At 40.2% G+C, this 14,055-nt stretch overlaps 1 protein-coding gene across 6 annotated transcripts in view; it reads left to right on the forward strand.

The window, feature by feature from the left end:
• The window catches only part of lama2 (laminin, alpha 2), a 181,029-nt gene that overhangs the window by 63,908 nt on the left and 103,066 nt on the right, over positions 1-14,055 (forward strand). For all 6 annotated transcript variants that reach the window (XM_056404736.1, XM_056404734.1, XM_056404735.1 and 3 more), the window contains exons 14-15: positions 964-1,128; positions 13,404-13,508. In XM_056404736.1, coding sequence (XP_056260711.1) covers positions 964-1,128; positions 13,404-13,508 — 270 coding nt within the window. The remainder of the gene's footprint in view (positions 1-963; positions 1,129-13,403; positions 13,509-14,055) is intronic.

Here is a 14,055-nt window from a genome sequence, read left to right on the forward strand (position 1 = left end):
AGTCTTCTTTCTTAGACGCAGATTGTAAGTGTTTTCTGTGAGTGATTTTTTTTTCTCATATGGACTGAGTGTCAAAGGATAGAAGGTGTTTTAGTTCATGCAGTAAAGTAGGTAACATTGACTTGACTTCAGAAAAAATATCGACCAATCAAGTGCTTATACACTTATTTGGCAGAGTAGGCTCTGCTGCTGAGGGTGCTGCCCAGTGAACCCAAGCAGCATTGCAGGATTCAGTGGGGAGTGCAGTAAACCCCAAATGGCCGTACAGAACAAAGCCCAGTCATCATGGAGACACTGGACACACGGTGCACAAAGAAATAGATGCCAAGTTGGATTATAGATCATAAGGAGCTGAGCTGGTGGAGGGACAAATCTATTGAAACAGTTGGTATATTGTTACGTACAGTGGTAGAGAGCAGCAAAGCAGAACCATCAGATTATAAAGTCTATCCACATTGAACATGACTGGTGACTTGCTTTAATATGTTTTGTTGTCGGAAGCTACTGATCTGCTGACAGCGAACAGTTCTATTTGAACGTTTCCAAATCACACTGAAATCTTTTCAAACATTCATACAAATTAAATTCTATTTTACTATAGTTAAATATTCTTTATTTCCACATTCAGTCTATCAGTAACTCACCTTAACGAAAACTTTGAAAGCAAAAAATTGAGAGCTCGCTGCACTTTGCTGCAACAGAGGAAAAGGTCTGATCTTAAAACCCTTCACAGAATAGCCAGAGCTGTGTGTGATTTTCTATATATTAGGCTACACCATTTCTGGGTGTTTAATTTTAAAAGGCACACTTTGTATACTTTGAAATGAGACATAGTGAACTGTGGTCTGGGCCTATTAATAGCCTACTGAATATGAGAATAAAAAAAGCTTGTTTTTTCAAGAGATGGAGCTTAAAGTAAATCTTTAACTTCTTTTCCCTTCTTCCTGAATGTTGATTTTGTAGGAAACCACACTGACAGGCTGGCACCTGGTTGGAGATACAGGAGGGAGAGTTTGGTCTGTGCACAGACAGACACCTCCATATCTGAGCGTCCGACACTCGGATGTTGTGAATGACCTCGGCTCTGCCTACTACTGGAATGCACCTGGACTGTACCTGGGAAACAAGGTTAGATGCAGACACATGACAAACATGAAGTTTATTTACACCACAATCAAAATACAATGTGATTTCTATTATTAAGATAAGACTTTATTGACCCTTCTAGATGAAGAAAAATGGATAAGGACCGATTTGAATAAGATAAAATATTAAAGAAAATACAGAGGTGACAGAAAAAAAATCTCAATATTTAGACTTTATGAGCTATTTGTAGAAATATTTGTGCAATATAACTGCTTTGGGGCCAACATTTAAATGTCTAACATAGTTGGACAGAAATGCATATATACAGTACATATATATTCTGTCAAAATAAAGTTTGAATTCTGGATAAACTTTGCATTTAAATTATTTTTCTTTAAATGCAGGATGAACAGAGTAAAAGTGATATAATAAAATACAGTAACTAACAGTGCTCAAACAGCGGCCTCAGAGTTGAATAACACCTCTCTAACACAGTCTCTTGAAAAACTTTACCTGATAATGTTCTCAAACATGACATGTTCTTGGAAACTGTTCTGGATTGTATTACATTGGGCAGATGTTCTGTTGTTTCTTTCATTCCCTGTACATGTGAAAGATATGTCACTGTCATCCTAAGACGAGTTTGATTTGAATTTATCGCATCTGGTGTAAAAATGTCACAACACTTAACTGTATAATACGATCCTCAAATTTCAGCTTGTTAAGACTGTTAAGATGGTAAGAAAGAAAAGTTTTTGCAGCTTTTTCTTTATTATTCTTAAGGTGTTGCAGCAACAATCAGACTGGTCGAAGTCACAATAGTAACTCAGTTGTGCAGTTTCTTCTTTGCTCCATTCTGATTACACTGTAATAGCACAGTGATGAGCTGCAATCTAATGTGTGATTGGACTCATCTGTTAGTCCGTTCACATTTAGGGTTACTGCTAAATGCCTGTTTTCATGACATTAACATTTCCTACATTTCCTTCCATTTTACAGTCTAATGCAAGCATTGACAGGCAAATACATAAAAGCTGACATGAGGCTGCAACATTGGGACAGGCTCGAATATATAAACAGACCCGATTTATGATCTAAAAAATATCCCCTGGATGTAAGTCTGGTGAGAATGCATCCTGCTGGGATGTTCACCTCCCTCCCACCCCTGATTCTGTGGATCAGCTTCCGCTAATGTCGACTCTTTGAATTTGTGCTACGCTTTTCTGTGGCCATGATTAGACTTTATCACTCCAGCTGGCAAATAGCTGCAATCCATGTTTCTGAAGTCGAGTTGTTGCCCTACTACAACAACAGACTGACTGTGATTTGTCTGGGTGTCATGGCTTAGAGGAATATACCACTGAATTTCATTACTTTGCACCCTGCAGGCCTGGCTTGTCATCTCACTTCTTTGTCTGAACGTCTATCCCTCCCTCCCTCCCTCTAACCATCCCTCCATCCCTGCTTCTTTTCATTGGTTTGCTCCTCCAACTCTCACTCCATCTCTCCATGACTCCCATTTTTCTCCTCCCTGTTCCTAAATCATCCCCCTCTACTTACCCCAAGCTCTCGTCTCTCTCTTTCTGTATCTCTCTCGCTTTGTGTCTCTCAGGGTAAACAGTGTTTCGCCTGTTGAACTCGATAATCAACTGTTTTTCTCTTAGCGCACACACACAACCACACGCTCCCACACATGCGCACACACACAAACAGTAGCACATATTCTCATTCAAACACATACTCACACATAAACACACACACACACACACACACACACACACACACACACACACACACACACACACACACACACACACACACTCCCAGGCCTATATAAGTCAGATAATGATGTGTTTGGAGGCATTAGGGACAGCAGAGCAGAACCAAATGCCTCCATACATGTGAAACAAACAAATTACCAGTGAGTGTGTGCGTGTGTGTGTGCACGTGTATACGATCGCTAGCAGCAGTGTGCAAGTACTATATGAAAAAGCAATTCTTTGCTTCAATCTCTGATCGTGTTACAGAGATAGATGCTATGTGACTTGACTACCCGACTCCTTCACACACACACACACAAACACACACACACACACACACACACACACACACACACCATGGTCTGTCATGTTAGCATGTATCATTGGAAGTGACAGGCTGTGTGTAATGATAAGCTAGCAGTGGATACAGAACAGTATAAATGCTTGCGTGTGATAACGTGCTTAATTCTCGTGCATGACCTCCTGTTTTGTTAATACCAAGAATGCTCATTGGCTCGTTAGCACGCTCTGTGGGATGCTCATTGGTCCAGAAGCATGTTCCTCTGACGCTCATTGGGTATTTTATCGCCTGTATAGGTCCAGGGACTGCTCGTTCTCAAGGATAGCCGTTACTATCATGGAAGCATGCTCTGTTATGAATATTTTTTTCTAATGTTTCTGGTTTATTTTGCAGTCGAGGGCAGATAAATCGAATTCAGGTTCCAATGTTGCAAGTTTGAGAGTGTTGCATCATTTTAAGACTTTTTAAGACTTCTACGTGTCTAAAACTTGTTTTTAAAAAGGGTTTTAGTGACACTTCTGCTTCATAAGAGAGGTAGACACTTTTAAATGGTATGGTCAAAATGTAATGTTTAAAGCGCCTCATAAAGCTCCTAATATTTTTATATTAAGAATGGACAAATTGACCATTTGAAAGGTGTCGCCCGTAGTGATAAACCTACATAGAATAATCGCTTGACTCCCCTCAGCTCTATTTATCACGGTGGCATTTTTCAACTAATTATTTTGGTTTTACAACATGCAGCTTCATTGTTTTGGCTCAGTCTCTCCTCTCTCACCAACCTTGTTCCCAGCAGCAACAGGCAGTTGTTTTCAGCAAGCTCTAATTCACCTGCTGTATGCTACCTGCCCAGCTTTAGACAGCAGACTGACACAGTTAACAACTAGCTGAAAATAGTGGAGCATCTAGCAGCTGAAGAGTTGGATATTTCCCTCAGGAGTTGATGGAGAACAGATCTAAAAGTGAATGTGAATATTGGAGCCTTAAGATTTGTCAAATGGCCAGAAACACAGCTCCAAATGAAAGCTAATGTTGCCAACATGTCTGGATGTTTAAACATGTTCACCATATCAACTTCATGAGGTGATGAAATGTCGACCTTGGGTTCACAGCTTGTTTTTCTTCCCCCAAGTGGCAGAAAAAAAAACTTTTAAACTTGAAAAATATTGTCCACATGCACTATATTCATAATACACTATACTTTAAAAAGAAATCTAAAATATTTGAAAAATATATAACATTAGCTGCTCCCCAGAATTGGATGCTATTCTTTCACAGTCATCCACCTCCAATAATGGATGTTATGGCATTTCATTGATTGATATTTTTTTTTGTGTGACAATCTCACCTAAGGTCCATTTAATAGCTGTCGTGGAAGTTTTCATCAATTTGAGCAGAAGGAATTTGTGCAGTGTTATGGAAATGTAGAGATTCAAGTTTTCATTTTTTCTAGAGATTGTTGCCGTGTTAAAGTCGAAGTGAGTTCTCTTTTTTTCTCTTTTTTTTTTCTTTTGAGCAGTAAATTGAAATGAAATTAAATGTTTTAAATATTGTTACGCAGTGTAGGCATCATTTTAATCATATTTCTAACACCCTAAAAGTTGTCAGATCCCGATCTCCTTCTATCCATCTTGTACCTAGATTTACAAACAGATTCACAGTCAAGACAGATGAAAGCTTCAAAAACAAAAAAAAAAGCTCATCATTTGGAGAACAGAGAGTGACAGAGATGGACAGAAAGAGAGAAAGAGGGAGTACTGGGAGATTGAAGAAGGGAGATAAAGGGATGATGGATGAACATGGAGAAAGGAGAAACATCCTTTGCTGACAGCTGATGAAAGAAAGCTGGAAATATACTGAAACTTGACAAACACACAACTCAGCTTTTGTTGCATTGCACTCCAGCTCCCTCTGTAACTCTGCCTCTGCCTTCCCCAACTTTCTGTAGCCATTTTTCATCTTCCCTGTTTTCTATATCGTCCTATAAAGAAGAAGTAATACAAAATAATAATCCTTTAAGAGGAGACCCTGCTACAGGTGCAAACCTGTAAACCTGCAACCTGTGAAGTGGTGAAGTGTGGAGAAGAAAAATGCTCTGATTTCACCTTGATTGTAGATTTTGACACTTAACACTTGTGACAAATGAAAACTGTCATAAAAGTGTTTTTATATTATAAAAACACTTTTGTAGAATCCTTTTAAGAGGAACATCAGATTTTAGCAAGCTGCTGTGCTGTGATTCATGAGAGAGAGAAATGTGTGTAGAGGAGTTTGTGTATAGTGCCACTTCTAATCTGGTCTTGATTGCACAAGATGGATTTCCCCTCCCACACGGCTGAAAAAAGTGCCTTTACATTAATCACAGTTGATTTGTTTCAGTTTTCATCAACCAAATAATTTTGTATCACACGTATTTGTGTGTGCAGAGATCTGCGCAGCAATCCCATGTCTCGGAGAAAAGAAAGTCATCACACCTGGTTAGAAAAGAAACCACTGCAATCCTGATTCACAGATGTTTCCATTACAAAAACATAATTAATATCAAACAAACTATACCTTTGAGTGCATGCCAGCATTCAGTTTACCATTTGAAATTAAGACCATATTTTCTGTTGACAGTGTTGCCCTATGTTGTAGAGGATGCTACTTTTTGTTGTTCCCACCTCTGTGCCTTTTCCTTGGATCATGAGACCAGATAAAAGCTCTCAGCAGGTCTTGGTATCTGTGACGACGTGTAATCTATTTATAGCAGAGTGTAGACGAGTCCAGCTTTGTGTCATAAAGCTTCCATTGCACTGTAAAGCAATCAACCTTATTTCCTGTCAAATCCAACCACAACAATGCCGTATAGAGGCTGATGGTCTTGTATTTATATATTCATATAATTATCACAGAGTTAGCATGATGATGATATTTAATGTGGCAGTGTCTGTAAAACCACATGCGAGTCTGAGCCCCATCCTCTGAGGTGGATCAGCATTGAACTTATTGAATATAGGGTGTCAACTTGCCATTGTTTGTTACTTCAAGTCTGATGCACAGCACGCTGGTGGAGTTGACTTTGAGGAGCCAGTGAGCCGTGGGAGTGCAGAACAATAATTGATTGGCTCTGAGAGGCTGGAGGTAAATGAGCTGCTCTTAGTCATCTTCCTGGATGAGATGTGCATACTGAGTTACAGTACATCTCACCCTCTCTGCTCTTGCCACCGACAGTGATAATTATCATGTCATAGTCGAGCACGCAAACCACCTTAAGAGTCAACAATGTTGCTTTCTTCTGTTTTTTTCTTTTCGTGTGGCACAGGCAAGTGTGAGTATAAGTGTTGTTTCTACTGCAGCACAAAAAGTACAACAAACTGTGAGCCATAACCTTAGCCTAAATAGTTTTTCTTAACTATAACTATTAGTAGAAAGTACATAAGAGGAGATGACTGCATGTATGTCTGCACACAAGTGTCTATGGGCCTATTCAAGAAGAGCATCTACCCCCTAATGCCATCCCAGTAAGAAGACCTCATCAAGTGACCGCTTGTAACCCCAAACTTCATCTGAGGGCAAACCCCATGCAGAGCACCTCAAACAACCAGCTGGCAACCCAGCTCTCTAGTTTCATTCCAATCTGCCAGCACCCACTCAGGGTACATACCTCCAAACTCACCCCCAGCCAGGATTCCCAGACCCTGCTTTAGTCCTGGAGGCATGGAGTCCCAAAAACGAGAACCCATGTACATCTTGCAAGCAGGACTGTACCACAGCTGCCAAAACATTCTCCTATAGTCCCAGGAAGCTGCAGAGGAGTACCGAGTCAAACTACAATCAACCCACCCGAAATCCATCCAGAGAAGAAGAAGCTGTAGTTCCAGCGTGCCACACTCCAGACCACGGACACGCTGGTTGTCATTCACACTCACAGCGACTTGGTCCAGAGTAATCAGGACTATGACTGTAAAATCTCCCTGTCACTTCACATGGTCGCTATGCTGAGCACAACCACATTATCATATCATTAAACTATAAGGAATGTCAACAATGTAAACAATGCCATCTCTAACTCTCTGAGCTCCTTCCAAGAGGTCGCCATGGTTGGCGAACACCCCCGTGGACACAGTGTCCCTCCACACCAGGAGGAAATCTGATTGCACAGTTTGCCTCAAGGCTACTGCATCCATCTCCCACCAAGAGGCATAATGCACACAGAGAAGGCCCCGAAGATACAGAACCAGACAAGACCACGCTTGGACATGCTCTTAGTACTAATACTGACAGGCAGGATTTTTCAGCGAGGGCTTTCTTTTCACTTTCTCAACATATATCACTCTCTCACGCAGAAGGTCAGTTTGGTCGTATGGTGTTCAGCATTCCACTGACTTTTGGTCCATCTGGAGCCAATCTAGCCCTACTGCTTGGAACAACAATAGTCTGTGTGTGTCTGTGTCTGTATGTGAGCCTGTCTGTGTGTAAGCGGTAGATAAACAGAGTGAAAACTCCTGATACCAATTGCAAACAACCACAGGCATCAGGAGGACGACGCAGGTGTGCATGTGTGTTTATATTTCTATCTCTGTGTGTGTGTGTGTGTGTTTGTGTCTTTGTTTCGCTGGGTATTTGTGTGTGTATGCCTGCAAGCTTGCATGTGTGTGTTGGTGTCTGTTTATGTGTGTCACTTTAGGGGAGTTTGTTTTCTGAAGCTTTTGTGACAATCTGGTTTTCATTTCCTGAAGGATGATTTCCTTTGTCCCCCCCCACCCTCCCCACCCCCCTGCCCAATCTCCGTGCCTCTGTCTGCTTATGTTCTCCAAAAATTGATGCTCACAAATGTGGATCTGAAAACATATTTCTCTGAAGGAGCTAGCACGTGGTATTCACAAAAGAACATTGCATACTAATGGCTTATTTCAACTTAAGAAATGACTTCCTCCCAGCAGTAATTTGCAATTTCAGAAGGTCCTTGTCTTCTGCATTTACAAAGTTGGTGTGGTTTCTTACCTCTATAATCTCTATAGTTCAGTTTCCCTCCTTGTGTATGATCAGAAAGACCCAACCGTTTTGTCTGTTTCTGTATTTGCTTTGTAAAATCAAAGTGATCAGAACATTTCCATTTACTCGAAATCCAGGAGATCCTTGTGGGATTTAAATTTTGGATTATTCACCTTTTGATCTGATGTCCATGTTGGCTTAAAAGTTGAGTTTCAATGATCGCACCTCAAGGTCCATTTAGTAGATGTTTATTCTGAAGTTTTTGCCGCCCTATCACATGATGTCCCTCGGCAGATCAAATGAAGTTTGCTCAGAGTTTGAGTTCAGTTCAGTTTATTCTAAGGTGACATTAAATGCATATTCTTGTTGTGTCAGTATATATAATTGGTGTCCTAAGGTGCTTTTTTACAATTTTTTAACAGTAAACTGGTCAAAATTAAATATATTGTTACAGAATGTCCGCACCATATTTCTAACTGCATTTAAAAGCTGTCAAATCCTGATCTCCTTGTATGCATCTTGTACCCAGATTTACAAACAGATTCACAGTAAAGACAGATGAAAGCTTCTAAAACAAAAAATGCTCATCATTTGGAGAAAAGAGAGTGACAGAGATGGACAGAAAGAGAGAGAGAGAGAGAGACTCCTGCTAGGATGATGGATGAACATGGCGAGAGCAGAAACATCCTGTCCCGACAGCTGATGTGTAGCGGGACGAGGAAAGGGGGAAAAAGTGTTAACTTGATGTGAGAAACAGCACTTGACATGACGATCTCACCTCAAGGTCAGTTTAATAGCTGCTCTGGAGGTTTCAGTTATATCACTTGATTCTTCATTAGTAGATGTAGTTTGCCCTGTTGTCATGGAGATTCCCTTTTTCATTTCCGAGCACTGAGAAGTTGTCATTCATAAATCGTTTGGCAAGAGTGAACTTTCACACTCAAATTTTAGCTCGCCATAGGCGAGAGGTCCTTAGTTACCAAACTCCTCCTGCTGCAGAGGAACAGGTGACACGACTGGAAGATTCACAAGAGCTAGTAAACGGACCTCGAGGTCGTTGTCAGTTTAGACGCTGTGAAGCCGGTCAGTAATTTCAGCAACAAGTGGCAGTGATTTGTGTGTGAGGGAATGGGTTTGTTTTTCCTGCGAGTTTAGGAAGAAGTTGTCGGTGTGCATTGTTTTGCTAATGAATTTTCAGGTATCCTCTTGTCGTCTTCCCCCTGAGGGAAACTACATGCGATTGAAATATCTTCTGTAAATGGAATAACACAGTTAAGCACGTATTTTGAATAAATGGACTGTTGATTATTGCATTTTTTTTCCGTCTTTTATTGTTCTTGTTATCTAAATAAATAACATGTTTTTGGTTTTAAGATGTGTCACCCTGGTACGTTAAGCCTCTTCATAACTTTACGGATGTTCTAATGGCTGTTTTATACAATATATTAAACTGCACGTCTCCAATAAAGTCTGTTAATCTGAGCAGGGAATTTTTTTATTTATTTTTTAAATGGGTCACTTACCAGCGGTGTGCCAGTATTTGCCATCTTGCTTCACTGATTTTTCTCTGTGCTATGGTATTTTAGCTCTTAGTTCTCCTCAGAAAGTCCAACAGAAGCAGAAATCTAACCTTTCTAGAAAGCAGAAGTGTTAAAATCAGGATGAACCGAACGCCTTGCAGGTGATTAAAATGCTCTGACTTTTGTTATTTAAAGTTATGGAGAAGTCATATTACATCAGGGCTCCGGGGGGAACCCTGGAGGAGGACTGAGGTCGATAGTGACTCATTTTCACACCTCTTCCTGCTCCAATGCCAAACCCACTCCTTAGCATAGGCAGCAAATTAAATATCATAACTTTCTTCCTCTCTGCTTTCCTCCCTCTTATTTTATCCTTTGTGTCTCTCCCCTGCTCCATCTTTAGTTTCTCTCTCCTCAGTTCTGTCTGCCACCTCCTTTCTTTTCAGTTCTTATTTCAGTTTTTTCTCCTCTCTGTGTCCACTTTCTTTTCACTCTGACAAACAGTAGCGGGATGCTACCATGTATGTCAGTAAAACTTTCATCAGTATTTTAGGTCTGATTTTTCATGCATTTTCTCACAGCATGCAAAGTACCCATTGTGACTGCAGCAGAAGCTCTACAACAAATTCTCATCTTAAACAAGCTATTTAGTTCAATATTTTCTTTTCTTTCAGAAAATATCCCTGTTGTGATATGAGATTATTTTACTTTATAGTATTTTACCCCCAAATATTAAACTGAATGACCTTCATAATCGGATGTATACTCATATACCCCAAAGGTTCACTATAATGAAGACTGTCACATCCTTGATTAGGTTTTTAAGGATTATGTGCTTCTCCTCTTATTCTGGCCACTGATAGTTAATAACAGCTTTGTTGAGCCCTCATGGGGATGTGACTGAGGTCTGTTGTAGCTGTGTTCGCTGAGTGTTTATTGTTCCTTCGTTTCCACTTCCCATAATTCCCCTGTCCCTCGCTATAATTTCCCTCTCCTGCTGTGCTATTCTGTCAGTCTCTTCTCTTTGCTGTGTTTTATTTCTTTTATTTCCTGTGCCCCAGGGTGGAGATTGGTCATCAGGTTGCCATGACAAAAGCGTTTAATATTGTCCAGGTTGAGTGGATGGCGTCAGAGAAATGAGTTTTCTTGGAAATGTCAATAATTTCAAAGAAAGTAAATAGCTAAATTCAGGTGTGCTCAATGAACAGAGAGTAATCCACAAAGAAGTACAAGTGCTATCAGTGCAGCAGTGTTCCTGTGGAGACACAGAAGAAGCCTTTTCTTCTCTCCAATTCGTATGCCGCTGAGTCGTTGCCGAACACAACTAATAATACAAACAAGCATGAAACATGAAAATCAACTTCTTATGCAAGGCCCTGTTGCACAAGTGGATGAGTTAAAGTGCTCACAGACCTGTGCAATCTTTTAATGTTTTTATTCATATTTTGCTCTCCACCACCACTTCTCAGTGTGAGGCCAGGGACACCCTGAGGTCATAAGATCATAAGAACATAACACATGCTATTTCTATGTCAAAATTCTTCTTTTTTTGTCATTCATCTCTCCGTTTTGTTCTCAGGAAATCCAGGGCTGATTTTTAACTCTTCAGAATGTATGAAAAATGTCCAAAAGATATAAACTCGTAAGGGAAATCATTCCTGGGTTAAACTGCTCACAGCTCATAGACATTTACAACCTAAGACAAGGTGTCACAGGTAGACACTGTATTATTTTAATGCATCACAAGACAAAAGATTTTTGTCAAAACTGCTCATGTACCACTGTAAAATATGTAAGAATAAAAATGTAATATTTATGTTGTCTTGCAAAGTTTCACCATTCAATATTTCCACATTAGCAATGGAAAAAAAAGAGGGCTTCATGTACAAGAAAATGATCACCCAGCTTTGCGTTTATCATCTTTTAGCTAGTTGTAATTGTCACAGTATATGTCAGATTATAAACAGTATAATCTCATGTACTCTCACACAACACTGCTGCTCTGGTGCGTCTCTGTAAAACGTCATCCTCTGTGGTGTCTTTTGCTTTCATCATGCTGCTGTTTTGTTGCAGTGTCCACACTGTGGGAGTGCAGACGGACTAATGGCAAAGGAGGTCGAGCAGCCAGTCCACTGTGGCTTTAACCTCTGATTTTTTTTTACTGTCTGCTGGAGTCCAAATCAGCAAATGGGGTTAAATTAGAATAGAGTAGTGTTAGTCAATAAAATGTCCACCCAAGTACACCTCCATGCCTGCTGCTGTGTAAGTGTGTGTGTATTTTCAGTCAGCTGTGAAATGGACGATTCCTCCTTCCAGTTTAAGAACTGAGAGTAATGATGTAGAATGGAAGAGGTTTATAGAGATATTAAGCCCACCTCTTACTCCCTCTCTAACTCTCTCTCTCTGTCTCCAGCCCTTTCTTTGTCTCTCTCCCCCTTTTCCTCAATGTCCCCCTCTCTCTGTTTTTATGATGGCATTATTATCTCGCTCTCCCGCCCATTACTGTTCAGGTTGGAGCAGAATAATAAATTTCAGGATCATGCCGACGCAGCGTTTCTCCAGCTAAGGCTCATTCTGTGGACTCAACAGAAACACTGCTCCAAAACAACACAAGACAACAAACGTTGTAGCTTTTTTTTTTTAATGTTCTCCTTAGTTTTAAAATACATCTAAAATAATATTTTAGGTAAAAACCATTTAGTAGAAGCATTAGTAGCAGAGGTTTTGTTGTGTTGATGGTAAAGTAGTGGTGCCGTTTCAGTGCAGTGATGCTGCTGCCATCAAGGGATTTACATACGTCTTTTAAGAAGCTGTGTACAAGTGAGAATGTTTTTGTCACATTCATATCACAATCTGTCTATAAAATGCACATTCACTGCTTCACTTCAGATTTCAACATAATTCTAACTCAAAGCAAAAGCTTGCATTATTTCCGTGCCACCGTGTATGCTGCAGAAATATGTTTCGACAGGTTCTCGCAAAACAAGACAGTTGAGTGAAATGCACTGTCTGGACTAAAGACTGTTGGATACGCACAGGTGGCCAGTCAGCTTTGTTGCACATTAGCTCCCGTCGTGCGGCTGTCAGTGTACGATTAATATATTGCCATACGTTTTTGTTCTTCACTAACTAGAGTAAAACTGCTTCATTTATACTCCTTTTGTTCTCTTGGGTTTGGTTTCCTTTGGTTACACTTCTTAAATCCTCATGTGCTCAGTGCAGGAGTGGAGTGCAGAAAATGTTGATGCACTCTCCTTTAAAACCAAGACTATGCAACATTTGAAAGAAGAAATAACACATTCGTGCAATGTATAATATTATTATATGTTATAATTATTTTTATGATAATAATAATAAATATCTCAGTACATGCAGGGATTCTGCTGCTCCAGCCTCACTTGGTCTGTCATGACCTGGAACTTATAGTGGCTAGAGTTAACAAACTTTAGAGAGATGTTGCTGTGTAACTTACATTACTGAGTTTTTGTGATTCTTCTCTACTTGTGCTACTGTTACACTACGTTTTGCCATTTACCATCCTGTAATTATCAGGTGGTTGTTGGTGTTGAATCATCTCGTGGTGGTTGTGCTGTAAAAGTTACGTAGTGTCACCCCAAACCTGCCAATAAAGTACAGACGGTGAGCCAACGTGTGTGACTTATTTTGGATATCGGCATCAGCTGTGTGCCAGTGCTCTCACATTAAATTCATTCTGCAAATAACAAATTTACTAATCTCTGTTTCTCTGTCTCTCCTCAGCTTTCAGCCTATGGAGGGAGTGTGGTCTACACTGTGTCTTATACTACAGACCAACAGGAACAAAGGGCTATTAGAGTGACCTCAGAACATGACCTAATCATAGAGGTAAGTTTTTCGAACACACACAAAGGTAAACACATTATTGAGCACTGGCATGGTTATGTATCGAACTCAAACAAAGAGCAGTTTAACAATATATCTGCCTTTTCCTGTACTGTTTTGCAGGTGTGTGTAATAGGTTTTACTTTATTAAACCCTGTGGGTACATTTGGGAGATTCCTTAGTGGTAGTGAGCAGTCCAGAAATAAGCTCCGCATCTGTCAAGGACATTGACAAAGAGTGTTTCTAACTCTGGGAGGTGGTGGTCACAACCAGAGGAAACCCACACCAACAATGTGAATGCAGGTTTTATGTACTTGTGTCTGCAGCATTATTTATCTTTTCCCACAAGCCACTGACTCTTACACCAGTGAAAACCACTAAATGAAGTAGCAAATGAAAGCTGTTAAAAACGCACGCACACACACACGCACATTAGCAGCTACAGCTGGCAGAGAAATGCTGAACTTAGCAATAAAAAATGCAGATAGTCTCCCCCTCTCCTTGCTCTCTGTATGTCTTTATAATGAGCAGGTTGCAATATGATGCATGG

This window comes from Seriola aureovittata, chromosome 19, assembly GCF_021018895.1.
Source record: "Seriola aureovittata isolate HTS-2021-v1 ecotype China chromosome 19, ASM2101889v1, whole genome shotgun sequence".
Lineage (NCBI taxonomy): Eukaryota > Metazoa > Chordata > Actinopteri > Carangiformes > Carangidae > Seriola > Seriola aureovittata.